Source organism: Cetorhinus maximus, chromosome 21 (genome assembly GCF_964194155.1).
Source record: "Cetorhinus maximus chromosome 21, sCetMax3.hap1.1, whole genome shotgun sequence".
NCBI classification, from domain to species: domain Eukaryota; kingdom Metazoa; phylum Chordata; class Chondrichthyes; order Lamniformes; family Cetorhinidae; genus Cetorhinus; species Cetorhinus maximus.
Window position 1 is genome coordinate 37,184,010 of NC_135899.1, and position 26,412 is coordinate 37,210,421.

General features: G+C 45.5%; 5 protein-coding genes and 1 pseudogene across 7 annotated transcripts in view; 4 read left to right on the plus strand and 2 right to left on the minus strand.

Annotated features, from left to right (window-relative positions):
- LOC144695222 (uncharacterized) overlaps positions 1-22,488 on the minus strand; it is a 579,912-nt gene extending 557,424 nt beyond the window's left edge. Inside the window, exon 1 of the mRNA XM_078566117.1 lies at positions 22,450-22,488. The gene's annotated coding sequence lies outside the window, so the exon portion shown is untranslated. The remainder of the gene's footprint in view (positions 1-22,449) is intronic.
- Positions 1-26,412, plus strand: part of LOC144695264 (uncharacterized) — a 131,592-nt gene that overhangs the window by 73,356 nt on the left and 31,824 nt on the right. The window lies entirely within an intron of this gene.
- LOC144695227 (uncharacterized) overlaps positions 8,134-26,412 on the minus strand; it is a 384,420-nt gene continuing 366,141 nt past the window's right edge. Inside the window, exon 2 of the mRNA XM_078566121.1 lies at positions 8,134-8,445. Coding sequence (XP_078422247.1) covers positions 8,381-8,445 — 65 coding nt within the window. The 3' untranslated portion in view covers positions 8,134-8,380. The remainder of the gene's footprint in view (positions 8,446-26,412) is intronic.
- LOC144695201 (uncharacterized) overlaps positions 24,908-26,412 on the plus strand; it is a 193,921-nt pseudogene continuing 192,416 nt past the window's right edge. Inside the window, exon 1 of the transcript XR_013579898.1 lies at positions 24,908-24,960. The product of XR_013579898.1 is annotated as an uncharacterized LOC144695201 (transcript). The remainder of the gene's footprint in view (positions 24,961-26,412) is intronic.
- The window catches only part of LOC144695271 (uncharacterized), a 146,897-nt gene continuing 145,395 nt past the window's right edge, over positions 24,911-26,412 (plus strand). Inside the window, exon 1 of the mRNA XM_078566186.1 lies at positions 24,911-24,949. The gene's annotated coding sequence lies outside the window, so the exon portion shown is untranslated. The remainder of the gene's footprint in view (positions 24,950-26,412) is intronic.
- LOC144695231 (uncharacterized) overlaps positions 24,918-26,412 on the plus strand; it is a 407,499-nt gene continuing 406,004 nt past the window's right edge. Inside the window, exon 1 of the mRNA XM_078566124.1 lies at positions 24,918-24,960. The gene's annotated coding sequence lies outside the window, so the exon portion shown is untranslated. The remainder of the gene's footprint in view (positions 24,961-26,412) is intronic.

The following is a 26,412-nucleotide window of genomic DNA, read 5'->3' on the forward strand; positions in this document are numbered from 1 at the left end:
GTTCATATTTCTTTCTTTTGCCACTGGGCCTCAGTGCTGCAGCCGGACTGGGCCAGGCCTCCGTGCTGCGTGCCGGGCACCCAAGCTGTGAGCCATGCCGGGCATGCTGTGAACCAGACAGGGCCTCCTTGTTGCAATCCGAGCCAGGCCGGGCTTCCTTGTTGTGAGTCAGGTTGGACTGGGCATCTGTACTGTGAACCCGGCCAGGCCTGCGTGTTCCGGGTGGAGCCAGGTGTGAGTCAGGCCAGGCCAAGCCCCTGTGCTGTGAGTCAGGCCGGGCCGGGCCTCTGTGCTGCGAGTCAGGCCAGGCCAAGCCCCTATGCTGTGAGTCAGGCCAGGCCAGGCCTCTGTGCTGCGAGTCAGGCCAGGCAAGGCCTCTAGGCTGTGAGTCAGGCTGGGCCGGGCTACTATTCTGCGAGTTGTGCCAGGCCCCCGTGCTATGAGCCATGCCGGGTCCCCATGCTGTGAGCCAGCCTGGGCCTGCACGCCTTGAGCCTAGCTGGGTCTCTGTACTTTGAACTGGGCTGGTCTGGGCCTTTGTGCAGCAAGCTGGGCTAGGCTGGGCCTGTGCACTATGAACCGGGCCTCCGTGCTGTGAGCTTGGTGAGGCCGGGCCTCCTCCCTGCGAGTCGGGCTGGGCCTCTGCGCCATGAGCCGGGCCAGCCGGGCTGGGCTGGGTGTCTGAGCTGCAACCCAGCCTGGGCATCCATGCTAAAAGCCAGGTCGGGCCCCAGTGCATTAAACCGAGCCGGTCTGGGCCTCTGGGCTGCAAGTGAGGCTTAGCCAGGCCTCTGTGCCATGAGGCTGGCTGAGCGACTAAGATCACTTCCTCTAGGATGTGCATTTCCTCAAGAACCCAAAGATTCTCTCGGATATTTCACTGAACAAACCACCCAAAATTCCCCACATTCACTTTATTCCTTGGTTCCCAAGGTTTGTCCCAACAAATTGCCCTCCCCTCAATCCCACTCTGCTTCCACTGGGCCTGGAGCCTACACCTAGCTTCACAACAGACTGCAGGGAAGTCTGGAAGCTAAGGAAAGGAATCCCAGGAATCAGTAAGGTCAGCCTGGTTTTTGATCCAAGAGATGGGAAAGTGATGTCCTGCTGCTGGTGATAGAAACAGACACAAGGGCAGTGTTGGTCCATTCGAGGGCATCATCCTGCCACTCATGAAGTGCCAGAGACTGGGTCCTCTATCAGTCAGATGAAGCTTTCCACGGCTATGGAGATGTCATCAAAGTACTTCAGAGGGACAGGGCCTTGGCTCCCCCATCAGGCTCAGCATTTACTGGAATGGTGACTGAAGGGACCAGGAGTTGTCACTTGTGTCTCCATCGAGTTCTAAGTGAGGTATAAGAGGAGAAAACAATCTCTACAAATGAGCTCAGTGATTCAGCATTGACCAGTGTCCATACATTGGTCGGTTCTGTGCCACCCGCCTCTGGAGAGGGAATGTGATCATCAACTAAATTTCAACAAATTGGGTCTCAGGAACAAATGCTGAGATTCACTGTAAACCCATCCAATGGGGCCAAGCCACTCCATAAACAGCAGTGGGAAAGTAGATCATGAGAGTGGGAAGAGTGATCATTCTATTCAGTCCATGACTCAGCACATTTGAGCTTCAATGTCCCAGTTTTTACAGATTGACACCTTCCTTCCTGAAGGGTCAAATTTCATCTCATGTCTACAATACACATCTTCCCGTTGTTCAATACTTTTGTTCTAGTTCTCTTTGTGCTGCTTGCTTTCCAATTCCTTTGGAACAGGCCTCATGTGTGTTCATCTGGATTGAGTGGGGAGCCTCATTTTGTTCAGAATCCAGTTCCTCAAAGCTTTATATTTTCTGATCCTTTCCTTCGTCATCTCTCGTTCTGAGTGATTCTTTGATGCAACAAACCTGCCATTCTCTCAATTGCAGGGGAAATCCAGCATTTCCCCATCTGACCAGCACAGCAACAGGTGTGGTCAAGATGGATGGTGATTAGTGAGTGGACATATCCTACCTCTTTACTGTCTCTCTCTTGTCTCTTGTACACTTCTGGAAATGTGCTGTCAGGAAATACACAACATCTGTCAGACAGTCCAGCTGTTTAAAGATGAGCTGAAATAAAGAAATTGAAGAGGTCAAAGGTGGGAAATCCCAATATTTACAACATTCCAACTGGAACCATAAGGAAATTAATGGGAGTGGACAGGGACTGATCGCAGGAGAATATTGGGAACAAAAGGTGTTTATATCTTAAAAGGAATGAAATTTGCTGCACTCTAGTGTTTCATCCAGCAGCAGAACACCAGAAACCTGTGGCTGGAGAGGGATAACGGTGTTTGGAGGAACTTCCAATGTCAAACTCTCCTTTACATATTTATAACTTAGAATGACATGTTAATGAGTTGTCATCCTTATCATGACCAAGAGGCCATTTCCTTCATTCCCAGAAGGCTGTGCGAAGTCCAGTCATGTCGTCTCTCAGAGCTCCAAGAACACAGCAGCAGGGTGGGGCTCCCACTGAGACCTGGCCTCAGCTTTGGTCACAAAGGCTACAACTCAAGCCCCAAGAGTGGAGCTGAGCTAAGCCAGGAGACTGACACCTTCGGCTAAATTTTCCCAGCCCAGTGTTAGCAGGGTTGGAGGTGGGGATGCTGGGAATATTGCGGAGGGGATCCTCCTCGGGCTGGCTCCCTAACACATTCCCGCCTTCAGGGAAATTTCCCTGGGCTAACTGGGAATCCCCTCTGATTGTTGTCAGCAGCATCAAGTCCCAACAGAACTGCCGTTATCTCCCTCCACAGGGAAATCCAGCATTTGCCCATCTGCACTGCAGCAGCAGCTGTGGGAAAGATTGTCCGGGTTTCCCAGACTAATGAATTGAATCCATGAGGTGATTGTCTTTACAGCACTGCTTGTGGGTCAGGAGGAATGTTTGCTCCAGGCTCAAAAAACTACTCAGTGTAACTGAACCCCCCATTCCCCGCCCCCTCCCTCCTCCCACAATCAGTGATCTGTCTTCCTTCATCCAACCACCATCTCCTCCCCCACACACTATTTCCCTCCCCAGCCATGCTTCCAGAAATCATGAACCAACTCCCCCCACCCCAAGTATTGGGATTCACTCACACGATCTCTGTCTCTCCCTCAGTACACCTATCTGCTCTCACAGGCTTCAGCCTGGTAAGCTTCCCCACCTGTAAGGCCTCCATTGTGCCATGCAAGTGCCTGTGGGCAAGAACACGACAGAAAATATTTCAAGATTGCTGAAAAGAGATACATGTTGTGAAGCTTTTCATCTTACACTCACCAGGACAAATGCAAGAATTCCAAATTTCAAATGATCACAACTACTCATACTACAGGTGAAAAGTGTTTTGATTGGTTGGCAAGTTGACTCTGATTGGCTGAGGCATTACCATGGAAAATGCATGAGGAATTATTGACTCCCTAACATTCTGGATAATCCAAAAAAGGCACAAGACTTGAACATATTCCTTCTGTTTGCTGAGAACAGGTCCCTGTGCATGAATGCCTGTCACTTCATGCAAGTGTAAATGAGCCACATTAAGAGCTGGACTGATTATCTTCAATTGGTTATTGGTGTAGTGTCATGGTGAGGCTGGAAAGGAAACTTATGACAACCTCTGTCCCCTTTTCAAACTGCCCGTAATCAGTGAATTTAAAGAAAAGGAATTGTGTATGTAGTTGTCTTTGTCCCTGAGTGTGTCAGCAAAAAATTGTACAACAGCAGACTTTCAGGAAGTCTTTTTTAAGAAAAAAAGATTATTGTTTATTTTTAAACAATAAAAAGTAAATAATGAACGTGACTTCACTCGGTCACACATTCACTCACTAACACACTCTAGAAAAATTACACGGGTAAAAGATCGTGCACTGTTACAATTTATATAGAAAAGGAAATGTTCGTATATCACTTGCCTGATGTAATCTGATGATCAAAGTTGCAGGCCTGATGAGAGGTCTTCTTTAGTTGAGGGATCAGTTAAGGGATTTTACAGTCCGGGTAGAAGAGGTTTGTAGGAATCCCCTTGAAGGGATGAAGATGGTTTCTGGTCGATTCTTCGATCGATAAACAGTCGGTTCTTGTGTGGGTTGATGTTCAGGTAGAAAGTCGTCTGCTCCTTGGTTTGTCTGCAGAATATGTGGCTGATTATTGCCGTGTCCTGAGGCTTCGGAGACTGCGGTCAGAATGGCAATTTAATTTTTTTTAAACTGACATTGATTCTGCTCACGTTGTTCTGGAAGCTGCTGCTTCGCTCAGGCTGCCACTGTCGACAGTCACAATCCATTCTCTTTGTGATACAGTGCGTTAGTTCCCTGACTGGGTTCTGGACTCCACACAGCAGTTTCACCTGATGGTCAGTGGCCATTTTGTGGACACAGTGACCTTCTTTCTAACCCAATATTTGAACAGCTTCACTGTTCAATGTCCATATTGAATAAGGTCCATATTTTAAATTATGAGTATGCCATACCTTACATGACAGTAGCTATTAGTGCACTCAGGATTGTTCAGCAAATGCTGCCCAATCACAGAATCACATCTGACACTAAACATTTTCTTTTGGGTTTTGTAAGCCCGGGCTGGTTAAATCCAGTCTGCCTATTATGAACAGCTGAAGGAGCATGTTGTTTGATCTGATCAGCCAGTCGCTGGAATGTACAGCCTACGTACCTGGCATCACATAGACACTGAAATCCAAACTCCCAGAGTGACAACACACTGATGTGGCATAACCAGCGGCATCCTTCTCCTCCCCAGAAGCTGCTGACTCTGGCTGGGTTGAGTTTTACACTCACTGGTTCCTGTCGCTCTCCTCCTCAGAAGTTACTGACTCTGGCAGAGTTCAGTTCAACACTGAACAGTTTTGCTCCAATATGAGACTCATGTGCCCAATCTACCTGTGTGACAAAAGCAACAGGAGGAGGCCCTCCAGAAAGTTCCACCATTCAATTGGATCATGGCTGATCTCTATCTTAGCTCCTTGTTGCTACGAATTACTGACATCTACATGGCGCCTCAATGTAGGAAAATATTACAAGGCAGTTCAGAAGAGCATTAATCAGACAGAAAGTCACCTGAAATTTTTTTTAAAATGTAGTTTATATGGAAGACGCAGCAGCTAACTGGCTAGGCGTGCAAAGCGTCCAGTTCGGCCAGTTTCTAAATTATTTTAATCTTGGATAATGACGGACTGTCCTAACCAGAATGCATGGCGCGGGGGAATACGGTCTATCTTCATCTGAAGCGGCGCACCATGCTAGCGCGGAAAGACCCCGCCCCCTCGGACTTTGCCTGTCAGCGCGGAGCATGCGCGCTCGGTGCTGCTCCAGGAAGCTGAGCGGGGCCTCGCGCAGCCTCAGCAACAGAGAGTGCGGCTCTCAGAGGCTGAATCAGAGCCGCCTGGGGAGCATGCGCACTCTCAGCGCCTGGGGAAAATGATAGAGCGGTTTCTGTATCGCGGTGGATTGTGGGAACTACGGCTACCATTGGTTATCTCCTGTCAGCAAACATTTTATGGCAGGCTGAATGAAGGTCAGCCACTTTCAATGTTACCTTCGTTTCTCTCTCCACAGATGCTGCCTGACCTACTGAGTACTCCAGTATTTCCTCTTTTATTTCAGATTTCCAGCATCCACATTGTTTTGATTTTGTATTTTTTGCAGGTGTTACTCACAGAGCCTAGCCTAGAAACACAGAGCAGCCCATTCAGTGCTGGTTTGCACCAGGGTGTCTGTTGATTGTGGTAGTTGTTTCTTGTGTAAGTTTGCATCAGGTTGAGCTGGAGTAGCGTTAGAGATGCAACTGCTGGGTTTAACTCTGGGTGCTTTTGAGTACAGTAGGGCCCAACAATGTCTGATGTCTGATGGTGAAGGAAGGTTAATTCTAGTCGAGGTTAGGTTGCCGAACAGAAATGATCCCCAAAATGAAAAGCAATGTTTTTACGAACTACTTTTGCGGAAGCTTGTGTGAATTGGGGCCACCATAATAATTGTGCAGAATTGGAGCCTGTTTTCATTGGTGATGTGAATTATAGCTAGGAACTCTTCAAGTGATGGAATCATACCATGGGTAACTTTTGTACTCTCCTGTCTGGGAAGATTACTATCACCTGCGTATGGTCAGGAAATGGGAGTGAGTCTGTACAGACCTGGGTTCCCTCAGCCTATCATACCTTGATGTAATAACGGTGTGATATGTTCACCTTACACTCTTCCGAAACTCATTTCATGTTCTAGGAAAGATCTTGCATTTGGTTTATGCTGAAGATTGTGTTGTTTGTTTGCTGCTTTTTTCACTCTTTTGTGTAGATTGATAAATCACAAGAAATCACTTTTGAGCTTAACCCAAACTAACTGATTTGTCAGCATCCTGTGTTCCTAGTCAGCGAAATGCTCAGGAACCTACAGTAAGAGTCCTGTACACAATGTATTGGTCAATGTCACTGTGGGCTGGTATACTTTCTCCACCATGGGTTTATCATTTCCAGTTCACAGGAACTGTAACATTTCCAAATGAAACAAACACTTGCAGTTATATATCAATTTCATGAACTCGGGCATCTGAAAGCTTTGTACAGCCAATGAAATGCTGTTGAAGTGTGCTCACTGTTGTAATTTAGGAAACGTGTGAGCCACTGTGAGCACAGCAAGATCCCACAAGCAGTAATGTGATAATGACCAGATAATCTGTTTTTGTGACACCAATTGTAGGATCCATGTTGACCAGGACATCAGGGTTACCTTTGCTGCTCTTCTATGGCATAGTGTCATGGAATTTTTTCCGGTCACCCAGAAGGGAACGCATCTGAAAAATGGTACCTCTGACAGTGCAGTAGTCCCTCAATACTGCACTGGAGTGACAGCCTCAGTGCTCAGATCCCTGGAGTGAGACTTGAACCCACAACCTTCTGACTCAGAGACGAGAGTGCTACCTAAGCCATAGCTTAAAATAACATATTTCTGTTGTATTCGATTCAGTTTCAAAAGGGTTAAGTCCCAAGGCTGTGTATGGAATCATTTCCACTGAAACTCTTCCCATCAGACTGACACCTCCCCCACCCCTGAATCTCTTCCCCTCCCCCGATCTTGTTCTCCCCATACTGAAACTCTTCTCCTCCCCTTGATCCCCTTCCCCACCCACTGAAACTCTTTCGCTTCCCTTGATTCCCTTCCCCACTCTTTGAAACTCTTCTCCTCCCCTTGATCCCCTTCCCTACCCACTGAAACTCTTTCTCTTCCCCAATCCCCTTCCCCACCCACTGAAACTTTCTCTTCCCCAATTCCCTTCCCCACCCACTGAAACTTTTTCTCTTCCCTGATCCTCTTCTCCACCCACTGAAACTTTTCCCCACCCTCTTATCCCCTTCCCCATTCACTGAAACTCTTCCCACCCCGCCGCCCCATCAATTCCCCTCCCCTCTGCACCCACTAAACATCTTGACATTCTGTTAACCCTTTTGTGATACACAAAACCCCTTCCCCTGCAGACAGAACATCTGTCCCTCCTCCAAACTCCTTCCCAATCCACTGAAACCCTTCCCAAACCACTGGAACATTTCCCCACCGATAGAACCTTTCCTTAAGTACGTTCAACCTTCCCCTCTTACTGAAACACTTTCCACCCACTGAACCCTTTCCCCACCCTCTGAACCCCCTGCACCACCCCCTGAATTACTTTCCCAGCCCCTGAATCACTTCATCGGCCACTGAAATCATTGCTCTGGCCTGGAACCCTTATCTGCCTGCTGAACCTCTTACCCTCCTTCTGAAACCCTTCCCCAGCCCCTGAATCAACTCCCCAGCTCCTGAATCAGTTTCCCCATAACCTTAAACCACTTCCAGGCCCTCACCTCCTCCTACACACCCCGTATTTGTGAGATATCTTGAACCGTGAATGGTCAGAGTGCTGACGCTGTGGGACTCCTGTCTTATCTCAATCCATTTCTGAATGGATTATTCTGAACTTCCAGTGTTTCTCTGCACTGGCCTCCCCTTCCCATTTCCTGGAATTCCCACATCTGCTCCCAGCCTCATTCCACCCCGGGTACATTGTTTACAGACACACTGATCCTAAAGAGAAACAAGACAGGGATATGAAGCAGTGATCAATGCAGTCAGTTTTATTTATGATTACAGCCCATTATTCAGACAGCAGAAATACAGGGTCATGGCTTAGGGGAGTGAAGCAATCAAACAGAGCCTGTTTCCCAGGAACGAAGGTTTCATTCAGTGAGAATGTGGAGAGCTCGGGCTGTTGCCAATCCATCACTCCGATCTCGTCTTCTTGGGCCATGGCAATAAGAAGTTGTTAGCTTCATGAGTACCACATTGGTACTTTGACAGACGGAATGACAGGTTCCTTCAAATTCTCTGCACATGCCTTTGGGCACTGAAATTCAAAATGAAGAATGAATTGAGTGAGATATCTATACATGGAGGAAGAGAGAGCAATGAGAAAACATGAAGCTGAGTCTGTCATTGCTACTACAGCTGACTCTGAGCCAGAAATCAACCTTAACTCTTGCCTAAGTAAAGAATTGGTAGCTGGAGCAGACTGGGGAGGAATTGGGAGTATTGTAGAGTTTGGCAGGGCTGAATGAAGTCTTTGTAGTCTTTAAAAGGTTAAATGTAAGTCTTTATTAATTGGAACAAATATACAATAAAGGGTTCAAGCTAGGAGCTGTCTGCATGCTTGCTTCTACACACAGCTCTGTCCAACACTACACTGACCTCTAGGTGTGGGTCATTTGTTCTTACATCACCGTGTGGACGGTACTGCACTCAGTCCCACGTTAGCCCTTTATGCGGCAGATCCTTATACTACAATATGTTTACAGCAAAGCCCCACAAACAGCCAATGAGATTTGACAGAATGGAGAGAGTTTGTCGTCATGTTGGTGGAGACAGTGATGTTGGTCCAGGACACTGGGAGAACTCCCAGCTCTTCCCATAATATACCAGATATTCCCTGCCCTATGAACAGGTTGACAGGGTCCCTGATTAGTGTTTCATCCAAAACATGACACCTCCAACAGTGCAGCACTCCCATAGTGCTGGGCTGTCTGTACTGGAGTGGGCCATCAACCCCCAACAGTGCAGCATTCCTGCAGTGCTGGGCTGTGTGTACTGGAGTGGGGCATCAATCCCCAACTTATTCACTCAACTCCCAGCTGAGACAGAGACTGACACCCAGTTACTGACAATGAATCATTTCACCCCTTGTCACATTTACTTAATCCGTCTTCTCACATCCCCATCTCTATGAAAGCTGCAGTGTTAATCCATTTAAATAAACCTGTGTGGAACCATTTTACTCTCATTTCCCCTCCCCTCATAGAATGAAAAGTTGACCCCCAATTCCCCACTCTTCACCTGGGTGACTGGACAGTGAGTGTGTGGGGAAGGGACTGAAGGAGCTCCCGATCCTGTCCTCACACAGTCTACACTCTCTCACTCTACAGCAGGTAGCAGTGATCGGGAGCAGCAACTGTGAATTCCCCCTCTGTAATACCTGGGTACTGAGGCCAATGACAGTTTCTCCCATCTGGGTCAATGCTCCGGCTGAGATCCAACAATTCAGTCCCGCCCAGTAATTTGTGTTTTCATTTTTGGTCTGTTTGGATCAGCTCCCAATACCCACCATCCCCTTGACCCACTCAGATACTGACTAAACCATCAGGGGATTTACCTTTACATTAAATTCTTCAATCTTTCTCATAATCTCACAGTCACCTTTACATAACCAATCAAACAATCACATTCAAAAATAATGAAATAGTTTAAAAATGAAACTATCTTAACAATGGCTGCTGAGAGGTCAGAAAATTTTCCAGAACTGTACCTACGAGGACCCGCCACTCTCCAGTAGGAATTGGCTGAGTCAGTACCAGCAGTACAAGCACCAAGAGCAGTCCCTTCATCATCCTCAGAGGAGTTCCTCAGAGTCAGGATCAGAATGTTGGTGTAGAAATGTTCAGTATCTAATCTCAGAGTGTTTGTTGCTTTTATAATCACACACACAGGGAGTGTCTCTGCTTTCTGGTGATATCATTGGAAAAAGGTGTTTCCCTTTCTGTTTCCTCCTCATTTCCATGATTGTAACATCCAGCCAAGCACGACCTGCACAGCTGGTTTAGTGAACACTCGGAATGGGCCCAAGCAGAGCCTGTGTGGCTAGTGTTCCAGCTAATGGGAACGGCTTTGCTTTGTCCACCTTATCTAAACCTGTCATACATAATCTTGTATCAAATCTCCCCTCAATCCCCTTTGACACAAGGAGAACAGCTTTACAAAACAAACCTTGTAACTCAAATCCCTTGTCCCTGGAACCATTCTGGTAAATCTCCTCCGCACCCTCTCAAGGACCCTCACATCCTTCCTAAAATGGGGACACCAGAACTGGGTGCAGTATTCTATTTGTAGCCTAATCACTGCTGTGTATAGGTTGACCATAACCTACCTGCTTTTGTACTCAATACTCTAAATATGAAGCTCCAAATCCCATACACTTTGCTAATTACACTCTCAACGTGTCCTGCCACCTTCAAAGATCTGTGTACATGTACCTCCTGCTCCCTCTGTGCCTGCACACTACTCAGAATGGTGCCATTCTGTCTTGATTCTCCCTATTGCTTCTGACAAAAGGCATCACCCCACACATCCCTGTATTAAATTGTATCTGCTCCCTGTCCATTCCACTAGTCAATCTTTATCCTCTTGTCTGATCATTCCACTAGTCTATCTATATCCTCTTGTCTGTCCATTCCACTAGTCAATCTCTATCCTCTTGTCTGTCCATTCCACTAGTCTATCTCTATCCTCCTGTCTGTCCATTCCACTAGTCTATCTCTATCCTCTTGTCCGTCCATTCTACTAGTCTATCTCTATCCTCTTGTCTGTCCATTCTGCTAGTCTATATATAGATCCTCTTCTTAGTCCATTCCACTAGTCAATCTCTATCCTGTCCATTCCACTAGTGTATCTCTATCCTGTCTGTCCATTCCAATAATCTATCTCTATCCTCTTTTTTATCTATTCCACTGGTCTATCCCTATCCTGTTACAATTGTTTTGTAACATCTTTTATATTTTCAACATCCCCAAGGTATAGATTCATATGAGCCCTCCTACTCACCAACCTCTCACACTGCTCCGTAGATCACACTCCCGTACTCACCAACCTCTCACACTGCTCCCTACCCACCAACCTCTCACACTGCTTGGTAGATCACACACATGAGGTGCTGCAAGCCGCTACAGATCTCTGAGGAAGAAACACAGTGGCTTGCTCTGAAACTTGTAGTCTCTAGTTCAGATTCTTGCACAACATGCCCCACACAGGGTGAACAGAGATGGGATCTGTAAACATTGAGTCCACTAGATTAATCTACTAGATTACCAACATCAAATGTTACAAAGCCCCAATGGAGCCTGGCACATCCACGACAGTGAGAGAGAGGGAAAGACATTTTTAACAACAGACTGAAAAATGAGGGAGTGGGAATCTAGAGGGGGGAGAGAGGAATAGTGACAGAGAAGGGGGGAAAAGAGAGAGAATGCAGAAGAGAGAGATAATAGATGCAGGGAGAAGTGTTTTTTAAAAATTCATTCATGGGATGTGGGCATTGCTGGCTAGACCAGCATTTATTGCTCATCCCCAATTGCCCTTGTTCAGAGGACATTTAAGAGTCGGCCACATTGCTGTGGGTCTGGAGTCACATGTAGGCCAGACCAGGTAAAGATGGCAGATTTCCTTCCCTAAAGGACATTAGTGAACCAGATGGGTTTTTACAACAATCAACAATGGTTTCATGATCATCATCAGACTTTTAATTACAGGTTTTTATTGAATTAAAATTTCACCATCTGCCAAGGTGGGATTTAAACCTGGGTCCCCAGAGCATTACACTGGGTCTCTGGAATACCAGTCCAGTGACAATACCACTATGCAACCACCTCCCACATGAGAGTAAGGAAATGAGACGGCTAGAGAGAGAGACACAGAAAGAGTGAAAGATAATAAGGTGACAGACACACAATCAGAAAGAGGGAAATAACGCGAGGTACAGAGATGAGAGGCCTCTCTCTAATTTTAAGGGATAATCGCTCTTCTGGACTCACCCACCAGAAGAATAAGTTTCTCTTTATCTCAACTATCTATTCCTCCAATCATCTTAAACACTTCAAAATATGGTCCCTTAACCTGCTACAGTGAAGGGGATACAAGGCTGGTCTGCGCATCAATCCTCATATTTTAAATATTTTAGCAATTCATCCATTTTCAATAATTTATCATCTCTAAGTTTAGAAATATCCCTTCCTTCATTTTTATATGGCTTGATATCTACTCCAGTCTACCTTGTTAGTCTACCTGGTAAAAACTGAGGTGAAGTCATTATTCAATATCTCTGTCAGAATGCTGTCATTACTTGTGATTGTTTTCTTGTGTATAAGTTCAGTGGCTCTGTCTCAAAAATGTGAAATTGCCCATTTTGGCAGGAAGAATAAAAGAGAAGCATATTATCTAAATGGTGAGAGATTGCAGAGCTTTGGGGTGCAAAGGGATCTGGATGTCTGAGTGCATGAATCACAAAAGGCTAGTATGCAAGTAATTAGGAAAGCTAATTGAATGTTATCATTTATTGTGAGGGGAATTGAATATAAAAGTGAGGTTATGCTTCGGTTGTACAGAGCACGAGTGAGACCACATTTGGAGTACTGTGTACAGTATTGGTCACTTTATTTAAGGAAGGATGTAAATGAGTTAGAAGCAGTTCAGAGAAGGTTTACCAGACTAATACCTGGAATGGGCAGGTTGTCTTATGAGGAAAGGTTGGACAGACTAGGCTTGTATCTGCTGGAGTTTAGAAGAGTAAGAGGTGACTTGATTGAAACATAGAAGATCCGAAGGGGTCTTGACAGGGTGGAAAAATCTGGAACTAGGGGTCACTGTTTAAAAATAAGGAGTTGCCCATTTAAACAGAGATGAGGCAAATTTCTTTTCACCCAGAGGGTCATAAGTCTTTAAAACTCTCTTCCTGAAAAGGTGGTGGAAGCAGGGTCCTTGAATATTTTAAAGGCAGAGGTGGATAGATTCTTGGTAAGTAAGGGGGTGATAGGTTATCGGTGGCAGGTGGGATGTAGATTTCTGGTTACTATCAGATCAACCATGATCTTATTAAATGGAGGCTCGTGGGGCTGAATGGCCTATTGCTGCTCCTTGTTTGTATGATTCTTATTTACCTTTTGTTATTTATGGGTCTGTTGGATACTTTACTTTTAGTTTATATTCCTTCCTAATTTAAATGTGAAGTTTCTCTTTCCCTTCCTTACTTAACTTCTTCCCTCACCTCTTGATTTTTTGTCCTCATTCTCTCCTTTATCGTCAATGTACTTTAGTCACTGCCTTTTAAGATCTCCCATGATTACTATCCTATCAATATTCCTCATTTCAGAGCTTTGCAGACACATTTCCCTTGAATTCCCTTCCGCTATTTGGTGCTCGGTAGAATGGCCTCTGTCGTGTTCTGTAACCTGACTGGGATCAACACTCATCATGAAACCTGTTGTTATTTAATCCCCCCTGCCCTCCGCCCTCTCACAGAGCTTCCCTTTTGTTCTTCCTGTCTCCCCACCCCCTGCCCCACACCCCAACCCCACCCCTTCCACTGGCTTAAAAACTCTTCCATTTCACTGTTCCTTCAGTCCTGAGCTGAGATGTTAACTCTGTTTCTCTCCACAGATGCTGCCTGACCTGCTGAGCGTGTCCACCACAGAATCACAGAATTGTTATGGGGCAGGAGGAGGCCATTCGGCCCATTATCTGTTTTTATTTTAAATTCATCTTGCTGGGAAATACTGAGGGAAAAATATTATCCAATATTTGTTCCATTTCTCCCACATTACTTGCAAGGAGGATTATTTTGGATCATTCATTTGTTCTGTCCATATTCGGAGTTACCTTTTGTTATTTATGTGCCTGAGGGATATTTCACTATTTCTTTTTATTTTTATTTTTATTTTATGATTTAATTTCATAAGTTTCTCTTTACTTTCCTTTTTTAAAATTCACTACATTCTTGATTTTATTATTTTATCATTCTCTCCTTTATTTTCAATCCACTTTAGTCAATGTCTTTTACTGAATTTCAGATTAACCCTCATCACTTTGTTCACCCATGGGGCTTCATTATTGGCCAATTGGTTCTTGTTTTATGGAATATATTCCCCCTGATCTACATTGATAGCGTCTCGAAGTGTTTCCCACAACTGTTCAATTTCTTTGTTTGATGATATTTCACTCTCTCTCTCTTATCCTTCGCTGCTGCTGGGATCTCCAGCCTGGTCCACACTCTTCACCGCCTGTCACAGCTTCAGGAACCCAGACACAAAGGCAACACTGACACCTGCAGCTCTAACTAGTTACCACTTTAAATCAAATCAAACTTTCAGGCTGCCAGTTTACAGTGGGAGCTTTCTGTACACAGCCTTGGGACTTAATCCCTTAGAAACTGAATTGAATGTAACAGAAATATTATAAGTTATTATTAGTTGTGTCTTGGTTAAGCTTTCTTATCTCTGAGTCCGAAGGTTGTGAGTTCAAGTCTCACTCCAGAGACTTGAGCACTGAGGCTGACACTACACTGCAGTACTGAGGGAGTGCTGCACTGTCAGAGGGACCATCTTCAGATCAGTTAAACCAAGTGTATGTAAACAATCCCATGACACTAAGTTGGAGAAGAGCAAGGGAGTTATTGCTGATGTCCTGGACAATACAGATCTCGCAATCAACATCACAAAATCAAATGATCTGGTCATTATCACATTGCTGGGACTGGAAATTATAAACCCATTGATGGAGAAAGTATAACCGCCCACAGTGACATTGACCAATATATTGTGTACAGGACTCTTACTGTAAGATCCTGAGTGTTTCAGTGAATATGAACACACCGTGCTGACAGAACAGGTAGTTCGGGTTAAGTTAAAAAAAGCGAATTTATTAAGAGTTATAAATCTATACAGAAGATTGATAAATCATACAAACAACACAATATGCAGCTTACACCAAACTCTGAATGAACAAAAATAACAAAGCATTTGAAAATGACTCAAGATCTTTCCCAGAACATGAAATGAATCTTGGAAGAGTGTAAAGTGAATATATCACACCATTATTACATTGAGGTATGATGAGCTGAGGTAACTCAGGTCTGTGGAGATTCATCCCCACTCCCTTACCACACTCAGGATAGTAGTCCTCCCAAAAGGAGAGGGCAAACATTAACCATGGTATTAGTCAAACACCCAGCACCTGAAGAGGATCCGTCGATAATTCACATCAACAACTAAAGCAGGGTCCGATTCTACGCCATACCCACTTGTGAGAGCCGGCTCACTTTACTAATATACACACGCATAGGCACACATGCATGCACCTACCTACTTCCCAGTTCTCTGTCCTTTGACCCTCCATTCACCACAATGCTTCTATAGCCGTCAATCTGGTTCAATCACTCCCTCATATCCACCTTCTATAGCCTCGTTCCCAAAATTACCTTTACTCTCGTTTTTCCTGGTCGATCTCCCTGCTTGTCAAGTCCTAGGGGCGAACATTTGAACATATCTGTGCACATGTGGTTTAGCCATCCATCAGCAGATCTGACTGGACCACATCAAGCACTAGTGGTCTTGCTTTCCTCTGCCAAAACTGCTCATTACTCCAGGAGCATCCTGAAGGGAAAAGATAACCTACAACTTAGCCTCCCCAAAACCAACTGTGTCCTTGTGGAAGTTATGTTCCAGCTGTACAGAGCTCTGTTTAGACCCTATCTGGAGAAATGTGTTCAGTTCTGGGCTCCGCACCTCAGGAAGGATATATTGGGCTTGGAGCGAGTGCAGCATAGATTCACCAGAATGTTCCTGGGGCTAAAGGGGTTAAATCATGAGGACAGGTTGCACAGACTGAGCTGGCATTCCCTTGAATCTAGAAAATTAAGGAGTGTTTAAGATGTTTAAGTTGATAGATTAGTTAGAGAGAAACTATTCCTCTGGTCGGAGAGTCCAGAACAAGGGGGTATAGCATTAAAATTCGAGCCAGGCTGTTCAGGGATGATGTCAGCAAACACTTCTTCATAAAAAGGGGACTGGCAATCTGGAACTCTCTCCCCACAAAAATCTGTTCAGGCTGGGGGGTCAATTGAAAAATTCAAAACTGTGGTTGATAGGTTTATTGTTAGACAAGGGGATTAAGGGTTACAGAGCCAAGGCAGGTAGGGTTCAGATATAGATCAGCCATGATCTAACTGAATGGTGAAATAGGCTCAAGGGATCACTCCAGTTCCAGCATTCCTTAAATTCCTCTCAATTGCCCTCTCCACGCTCATCTCCAACAACAATTGGTCAGTGTCATCCTCTTCAACCTCCAGCTGAGCTTCCGACCCCAAACCCTCTCCATCGCTAAAATCACCCACTTCCCCCTCTGTAACATCACCCATTTCCAACACCCCCACCCCAACATTAGTCCATCTGCTGTTGAAATCCTCATCCATGCTGTTATTTCTTCCAGACTAGACCAGACCATTCCAATGCTTTCCTGTCCAGCTTCCCATCTTCCACCCGCCATAAACTTCAGATCAGCTAAAACTCTGTGGTCTCTATCCTAACTCTCACACCTATCACCTCTATGCTCGCTGACCGGCACTGGTTCCCAGTCCCCCAATGCCTCCAATTTAAAATTCTCACTGTAAGTGATTTATAATTTGGTTTAATTGTATAAATGTGGAGTGTGATTTGTACTTTTGTTCATACGAGACCAACTGGCAAACTAGGAATCTTTGGATAGTAAATTTTAGAAAGTTTATGAAAGCAAAGATGTTAACAAAGTGAGGAGAATGATTGCAACGTCAGCCAATTGCACAGTCTGTTCAAGTGCAAGTCACGTTCGTCCTCTCAGCTCTCTGGCCTCAATCTCAAACCCACTTGTGGACATTGACAGGTGGTTCATGCTCTGGAGTCTCCACAATCTGACTCACAACAAAACCTCACGGAACCCCTCTTTTTAACCCCTGGATGACCATCACCCAATTTCAGAGTCAGGCTATTATTGTTCTATGAATGGTTCTACCTGTTGCTGGGTAAACTTGATTACCTTTTATTTCCATCTTTCCACGAGAAGCCATCTGGCCTCAGTATCTCAGACAGAAATACAATGGGGCTGCTTCACACTGTTCCTTTATCTGATTTTGAACAACCCTGTATTCAGCCAGACTCTACAAAGCCGTGATGTGCTGTCCCAGGGACCTTGTCAGAATTTCAACAAGATTCCCTTGTTTGAGCAGTTTCGCCTGAAACTGCACTTTCTCACACAGACACATATAGATTGATTATACATTAACATGTAAATGAACTTGCAGTCTTTCTGATATGACTTTTGATTACACCAATTCATAAATTATAACTGAATGAAGGTTCACTTATTACTTTTACAAACATCTTTTTCATGACTGGCTGCGACTGAATACAGTAATTTGTTGAATAGTTAATATGGGTACAAAATGACTTCCTCTGCCACATGTTAGTGTTAAAATGGCTTCCTCGTCCTTCTGATTACTAAAGTGAATATAGTATAAAAATTGTCAAGTTGGAATAAAATCAAACTACTCCAGGCCGACCTACGCATGTCACACTGGAAGGGTTTGTCTCCCATGTGGGTTCACGGATGTTCCAGGAGGCCCGACAACTGTGTGAAGGCTTTACTACAGAACTCATACCGATAGGGTTTCTCCCCCGTGTGAGTGTGTTGATCATTCAGGAGATACACTGACTGTGTGAAAGCCTTGTCACACACACCACACCTGAATGGTTTCTCACCACTTTGGACCCTCTGGTGCATCAGATATCGGAGAAGTGGGTGAAAGGCTTGTCACAAACACTGCACATGAAGAGTTACTTTCCTGTGTGAATCCTCTGGAGACCCAGCAGGGCTGAAGATATAAGGGAAACTTAATCACAGGCCTCACACCTGAAGCTTTACTCACCTTTATGGATCCTCTGATGGCGCAGGAGTTGGGAAGACCTCGAGAAGGATTTGTCACACATCTCACACATGAACGGTTTCTCATTTGTGTGAACCCTCTGATGTCTCAGGAGGCTTGAAGACGTCCTGAAAGCTTTATCGCAAGCCACACGATTGAAGAGTTTCTCCCCTGTGTGGATCTTGTGATGGAGCAGGAGGTTTGATGACCTTGAGAAACATTTGTCACACACCTCACATGTGAATAGTTTCTCCCCCTTGTGAATGCGTTGGTGTACGTGGAGGTGTGATGACTGTGAAAATGATTTGTCACACGCCTCACAGGTAAATGGTTTCTCCCGTGTCAATTCTCTGATGGAGCAGGAGTTTTGATAACTCCGAGAATGACTTATCACAAACCTCACATGTGAAGGATTTTTCCCCTGTGTGAATGCGTTGGTGTGTGTGGAGGTTCAATAACTGCAAGAATGATTTGTCACACACCTCACACCTGAATGGTTTCTCCCCTGTGTGAATGCATCAGTGTCTGCAGAGAGATCAGTCTGAGAATGATTTGTCACACATCTCACATGTGAATGGTTCCTCCCCTGTGTGAATCATCTGGTGTCTCAGGAGACTGGTCAATGTCATGAAACTTTTATCACACATCTCACACTTAAAGAGTTTTTCTTACATACAGCTGTTTTTGTGTTAACAATGGTTGTAAAAGATGCACATTGCTTGTTAGGAGATGTTACAAACCTGAGGAGCCCTCCTCACACATGAACAACCTCTCACTTACAGGAATGAGTCAGTGATTCATGAGGCCCAACCTTCTCTGTGTTGAGCAATGCTGCAAAGGGTCTGGATGTCTTCCCACAGTTGTGCAGTTGTTCCTTGGGAGGTGGTCAGGATCTACCTGCAGTGTCTATCCTCTCTGTATTCTCTGGTGTAGTACGGTGCTATCCTTCTGTAAAACAGGAAAAGGAAACATGATTTCCCTCAACTCCCTCTCCTCCTTTGTTGAAGGGGCTGACTCCTCAGTTAGAGACTGTTCCACAGTGAGTGTCAGTCTGCTATTCCCCTGTGTGGGGATCAGATGCAAGTCCTTTCTTTTTCCTCACTTGACTGTCATGCCCTCTGTTTCCAGCAGAGACACTGGATAGTGACCAGGATCGGACAATGTGGCTACTTTCTTTCCTCCGCCCAGACCCCATCTTCCCAGGCACCATGAGGACAATGGAAAAGACAGTCGGGCAGAGTGTAAAACAGGCTATCAATTCGCTATGAGCTCGAGTCGTGCTGGAAGACCGGTTTTACCTTTAGAGTATGTGTTCAATATATAAAAAAATACACAGGAAAAATGTTAATTCAATGGAGATTTTGATATTTCTCCTCTTGTTGTGCAAAATTATTTGAAGAAATCACACTGGGCAGGAAGTCCTAGAAGCTAAGGAAAATATTGCTTCAGTGCAGCTGATTGAAGGATTCTGGTTTATCCTGGGAAATTAGATACACTGCACTTGCTCAGACTGCACATCCCAAATTCAGCTATCAGCCACAGCACTGGGCAAAACGATCAAATCCAAGCCCAGGCTTTTTGGGAAAGGCCAAGGCCTTCAGGTAAAATCTTTAAAGAAGGCATTAAAAGATATTTCAATAAATGTGTCTCCAGGTATGGCAGCTGAATTGCTATGGTGCTGGATTAACAATCCAGAGATTGAGAGTTCAAATCCAACCACAGAAAGTTACACACATAGAATTACAGCGCAGAAACAGGCTATTCGGCCCAATTGGTCCATGCTGGTATTTATGCTTCACACGAGCCTCTTCTCACCCCTCTTCATCTCACCATATTCACATCAACCACCGCATGATGTGAAACTGAGTCCAATAAATTTTGGAATTTGCGGAATAGAATCAAAATAAAATCATGAAAAGTTACAGGTTGTCCTAAAAACTGAAATATTCTCCTTCTAACTGCCTGGTCTGGTCGACATGTGACCCCAGTCCCACACAACATGGTTGACTCTGAACTGCTCTCTGAACCAGGGGATTGGGAAGCCTACAAAGACCAACAGAGGACAACTAAAAAAGAAATAAGGAGGGAGAAGATTAAATATGAGGGTAAACTAGCCAGTAATATAAAAGAAGATCGCAAGAGTTTTTTTAGATATATAAAGGGTAAGAGAGGCAAAAGTGGACATTGGGGCCGCTGGAAAATGACGCTGGAGAAGTAGTAGTGGGGAACAAAGAAATGGCGGAGGAACTGAATAGGTATTTTGCGTCAGTCTTCACAGTGGAAGATACGAGTGACTTCCCCAAAGTTCAAGAGAGTCAGTGGGGGAAGAGGTGAGTATGGTGGCCATTACCAAGGAGAAGGTGCTAGGAAAACTGAAAGGCCTGAAGGTGGATAAATCACCTGGACCAGATGGATTACACCCCAGAGTTCTGAAGGAGATAGCTGAAGAGATAGTGGAGGCGTTAATGGTGATCTTTCAGAAATCACTGGAGTCAGGGAGGGTCCAAGAGGACTGGAAAATCGCTAATGTAACCCCCCTATTTAAGAAGAGAGTGAGGCAAAAGACGGGAAATTACAGGCCGATTAGCCTGACCTCGTCGTTGGTAAGATTTTAGAGTCCATTATTAAGGATGAGATTTCAGAATACTTGGAAGTGCATGGTAAAATCGGGCAAAGTCAGCATGGTTTCATCAAGGGGAGGTCATGCTTGACAAATCTGTTAGAATTCTTTGAGGAGGTAACGAGTAGGTTAGGCAAAGGAGAGCCAATGGATATTATCTACTTGGACTTCCAGAAGGCCTTTGACAAGGTGCCGCACAGGAGGCTGCTCAGTAAGATGAGAGCTCATGGTGTTAGAGGCAAGGTACTAGCATAGATAGAAGATTGGCTGTCTGGCAGGAGGCATAAGGGGGTCCTTCTCAGGATGGCGGCCGGTGACTAGTGGAGTTCCGCAGGAGTCAGTGTTGGAACCACAACTTTTCACTTTATACATTAATGAACTAGATGAAGGAACTGAGGGCATCCTGGCTAAGTTTGCAGATGATACAAAGATAGGTGGAGGAACAGGTAGTATTGAGGAGGCGGGGAGGCAGCAGAAGGATTTGGGCAGGTTAGGAGAATGGGCAAAGAAGTGGCAGATGGAATACAACGTGTGGAAGTGTGAGGTCATGCACTTTGCTAGGAAGAATAGAGGCATAGACTATTTTCTAAATGGGGAGAGAATTCAGAAGTCTGGAGTGCAAAGGGACTTGGGAGTCCTAGTCCAGGATTCTCTTAAGGTTAACTTGCAGGTTGAGTCGGTAGTAAGGAAGGCAAATGCAATGTTGGCATTTATTTCGAGAGGACTAGAATATAAAAGCAGGGATGTGCTGCTGAGGCTTTATAAGGCTCTGGTCAGACCAGATTTAGAATATTGTGAGAAATTTTGGGCCCTGTATCTCAGGAAGGATGTGCTGGCCCTGGAGAGGGTCCAGAGGAGGTTCACGAGAATGATCCCAGGAATGAAAGGCTTAACATATGAGGAACGTTTGAGGACTCTGGCTCTATACTCGATGGAGTTTTGAAGGATGAGGGGGGATCTGATTAAAACTTACAGAATACTGAAAGGCCTGGATAGAGTTGACGTGAGGAAGATGTTTCCATTAGTAGGAGAGACTAGGACCCGAGGGCACAGCCTCAGAGTAAAGGGAAGACCTTTTAGAACAGAGATGAGGAGAAACTTCTTTAGTCGGAGAGTGGTGAATCTATGGAATTCATTGCCACAGAAGGCTGTGGAGGCCAGGTCATTGGGTGTATTTAAGACCGAGATAGATAGGTTCTTGATTGGTAAGGGGATCAAAGGTTACGGGGAGAAGGCAGGAGAATGGGGTTGAGTAACTTATCAGCCATGATTGAATGGCGGAGCAGACTCGATGGGCCGAATGGCCTAATTTCTGCTCCTATGTCTTATGGTCTTATGTTGAAATCCAGCTCACGAGTGCAGGGCACAAATGTATCTTCACCTCCTCCTGAGGTGCTGGGAGAACTCCCCTCCAGACCACTCAAATTCTCCCCACTGTCGAGAAGGCTCAAGTAAGGAGTGTGATGGAATATTCACCACTCACATGGATGGGAACATCTACAACACTGAAGCGTCCCAACAGGATCAGGAACACAGCCAGTCCCCTAATCAGAGCCGCTACCATTAGACTCAATACCCACTCCCTCCACCACCAGGACACTATCCAGAGACCATACATCACAAGAATCTTCCTTCACCCTGGATATTCAACCCTGAACATCAGTGTGGATATTATGGGATACAATCTGTATAAACTCTGCTCCTTCACTCACTGGATATTCACATAATGTGGATATTATGGGATGTAATTATGATAAATTCTGTTCTTTCACTCACCAACTCATCACTTGGTTTTCAGTCCCTACAGGAAGTGAAGCAGCTGTGGAAGAGGAAGGGGAGAGAATGGTCAGAGCTGGTGGGCTCTTTGATTCACGTCTCTCACAGCCAGTCGGGGACATAAACGTTATATCCCGCCAACATTGACATGTCAATCATACAGAATAGCCAGGCACAGATGAGGTGGGACTTGTCCCAGGTTCTCTGCAGGCCCTTTCAGATGCACTCTCACCCACTCGGAACTACATTACCCACAGTGCACGGAGCGACATTGCAAAATCAGTCCACAAGCCCAGCCCGCGGTGCCTGATGTGAGTTGTAGTTCTGACGCGCGCAGCGGCGGTTGGCGCCCAGCGTTCGAATCTGAGAAAGCACGAGCCCGAGCGGCCGTCACGTGGGCGGGGCTGGAATTGGAGGCGCGCACCTGTAAATCCCAGCCGCGGGCGGCGGGAGCCAGGATCGCAGCCGTTTAACCCCCCCCCCCAATCAACTTGGTTAAATGGATAACATGGGACTACATTCGACATTGGTTTTCTGTGACTGGTGAGAGACTGTTTTCTCCAGACTGTGGAGCAAAAGTATAAAACTTTGACTCTCCCAGTTTTGAATCCATCTCCCTTACTGGTGCTGAAGGGCCTGTCCTCCATTTAGCCCCTGCCCCAGTTAAGATTGTAGATCTAAGGTGCTCCGCTCCATGGCCCGGTCCTTAAACCATTTCTCTCCCTCTTGAAGCTGTCTGCTTGCCATTCCTTTACTACTAGGTTTCTGTTTTGTCTGGTGATGAGGGGCATTTCTTTCTGACTCGAGGTAAAATGGGACAGATTGTAAGAGACCCTCTGTGAATCTGACATCAGATCATCAGATGGTTTTACACAGGGGCAGCGTGTGGATGAGAAATAGGAGGGGGCTGAGGATAGACCCTTGGTCGGACTCCAGAGCGATGGGGGTGGGAAAATTAACCATTGCAGGAGATTCTCTGGTTACAACTGAAGAGGCAAAAGTGGGTCAAGCGATAACGGCCCCACTCACTGGACACAAGCCCTGGGAGAAAGCAGATGAGCCAAATGGTCTCTATCTGTGTTTTTAAATCTAGAATAAAAACAAAAAGTTCTGGATATACTCAGCAGGTTAGGCAGCATCTATGGAGAGAAACAGAGTTAATACTTCAGCTTGAAACTCTTTCATCAGAAACTCGGTTGGATGTTGGGCAGATGAGAAATTGGATTTGAGGCCAAAATGAGATCAGCCATGATCGTAATGAATGGCGGGGCAGACTTGAGGGGCTGAATTGTCTACTCCTGCAGCTAGTTCTTATGTTCTCCTCCTGTTGTCAGAGAGCGCCACCCGACCCCCCGGTTTTCACCAGCACCGCTCTGTTGTCCCTGTCTCCCTCTCACCAGCACTGACTCACCTCCCCCTCCCCATTGGTCTAACTATTGCTTATTTTGTTTCCTCAGAGTTGCAGTCAGTCTCCAAATCACACTCAAGTCACAGTGCTGCTGTCCAAGCACAAACTTACTTCCAAATTCACTCCCCGAGTCAGACTCATTCACCAAGAAACAGAGTGACTCCCCAAGCACTGGCTCAGTCTCCCCTCCCACTCTCTCCCCTGTTCCTCCCTCCCATGCCCTTTGTCTCCAGTGTTCCTCTCTCCTCTGCCCTTGTTCTCTCCTGTGTCCCTCTCTCCTTTTTTTCCTGAGCCTCTATGTCTCTCTCCTACGTCCGCCTCTCTTGTGCATGTGCTGATCCCACTAATACACGTCATCCCTGCCTTGGATGCTGTGGGTCTTCTGATTTTTTTTCAATCTATTCAAGGAATGTGCACTTTGCTGGCTAGACCAGCATTTATTGCCCATCCTTAATTGCCCTTGAGAAGGTGGTAGTGAGCTGCCTTCTTGAACCGTTGCAGTCTATGTGGTGTAGGTACATCCACAGCGCTGTTAGGGAGGCAGTTCCAGGATTTTGACCCAGCAACAAATACATCCAAGGTTACACATCTCACAGTGATGTGTCAGTTTGAAAGCCTCTGAGGATGAAGAATGCTATTCCCACACTAGCAATCTCTGTCGAACGTTTACCAGGGGAACTGAGACAGGAGCTGCAATAAGTGAGGTTTTATTCAGATGGGACAATGACAATTTAAATCCCCACCTGATCTGCTGCTCAAAGTCGCCTCTGTTTCACCGGTCAGTTTCCCAAGCTTCAGGAAGCTCATAGATAAAAACAAAAAACTACTGCGGATGCTGGAAATCCAAAACAAAAACAGAATTACCTGGAAAAACTCAGCAGGTCTGGCAGCATCGGCGGAGATCTTTTCTTCTCCGCCGATGCTGCCAGACCTGCTGAGTTTTTCCAGGTAATTCTGTTTTTGTTCAGGAAGCTCGTTACTCCAGGAATATTTGGATTGGCTGTGAGAGACGTCAATCAGAGAGCCCCACCCACTCTGCCCATTCTCTCCTCTTCCACAGCTGGTTCACTTCCTGTAGGGACTGAAAACCAAGTGAGGAGATGGTGAGTGAAGGAACAGAATTTATAATAATTACATCACATAATATCCACACTAATCTTCAGGCAGCCTGACTATCCTGTGGGGAATCAGGTGTGGAAATGCCCCTTATGCTGTGTGAGAAGATCCAGCTGGGAGAGCTGTTTACTCGGTGCTTTGTGCTGAACTGTATGACTGGAGCTGTGTGTTGGATATTGAGTGTTTTTATTGGAAGCATTTCCCTTCTAATTTACAGGCTGAGTTTTGTTGATGGGTCATTACTGAATATGAGAAGATGAGGTGTAATTATCTGGGAGGTGCAGAGTCTCTGAGGATTCTTACTAATTTCCTATTGTTGAGTTGTGTGTGTGTGTGTGTGTGTTGGGAGCTGATTATTATCCTGTGGACCGTGAATGGTCAGTTCTGTCTGTGTGTTGGGACCTGGTTGTTCCCTGTCTTTTCAAATCCCTCCAAGGCCTCCCACCTCCCATCCCTGTAACCTCCTCAGAAAAGAACAAAAAGACTTGTGTTTATATGGAGACTTTCCAGACTACCAGATGCCTGAAAGTGCTTTACAGCCAATGAAGTAGTTTTGAAGCGTGGTCACTGTTGTAATGTAAGAAACATGGTAGTCAATATGCGCACAGCAAGTTCCCACAAACATCAACGTGATAATGACCAGTTAATCTATTTTTATACTGGTGTTGCTTGCGGGACTAATGTTAGTCAGGACATCAGGGATAGCTCCCCTATTCTTCTTCGAAATAGTGCCATTGGATATTTTACATGCACTTTAGAGAGAGCAGAAGGGGCCTCGTTTGAGATCTCATCTGAAAGACGGAACCTCTGACAGTGCAGCACTGACACACTCCTATTGTGCCATACTATTCTATGTTCCTTTGAAGAGTTCTCCATTCTCCTGGCTCTCACTATCATTTCCCTGTTTTGGTCAGGAATTGGGACATTGCGCATAGGAAGAGGTACAAGCTCCACTCACAGGAGAGATCAGTGACCCCCTGCCTCAGCTCATCTGCTGCTGAAGCCCTCATCCATACCTTTGTTGGCTCCAGACTCAAGTATTCCAATGCTCTACTAGCTGCTCTCCCATCTTGCACTGTAAACTTGAGCTCCTCCAAAACTCTGCTGCCCATGTTCTAACTGACACCAAGACCCATTCCCCAATCACCCCTATGCTCACTGATCTACATTGGCTCCTGCTCAAGCAACACCTCGATTTTAAAATTCTCATTCTTGTTTTCAAATCCTCCATGGCCTTTCTTCTCCCTATCTCTGTAATATCCTCCAGTCTCACAACCCTCCAGATATCTGCACTCCTCTAATTCCAACCTCTTTAGCATCCCTGATTTTAGTCACTCTGCCATTGGTGGCTGTGTCTTCAGCTGCTTGGTTCCTAAACTCTGGAATTCCCTCCCTAAACCTCTCCATGTCTCTACCTATCTCTCCTCTTATAAGACGCT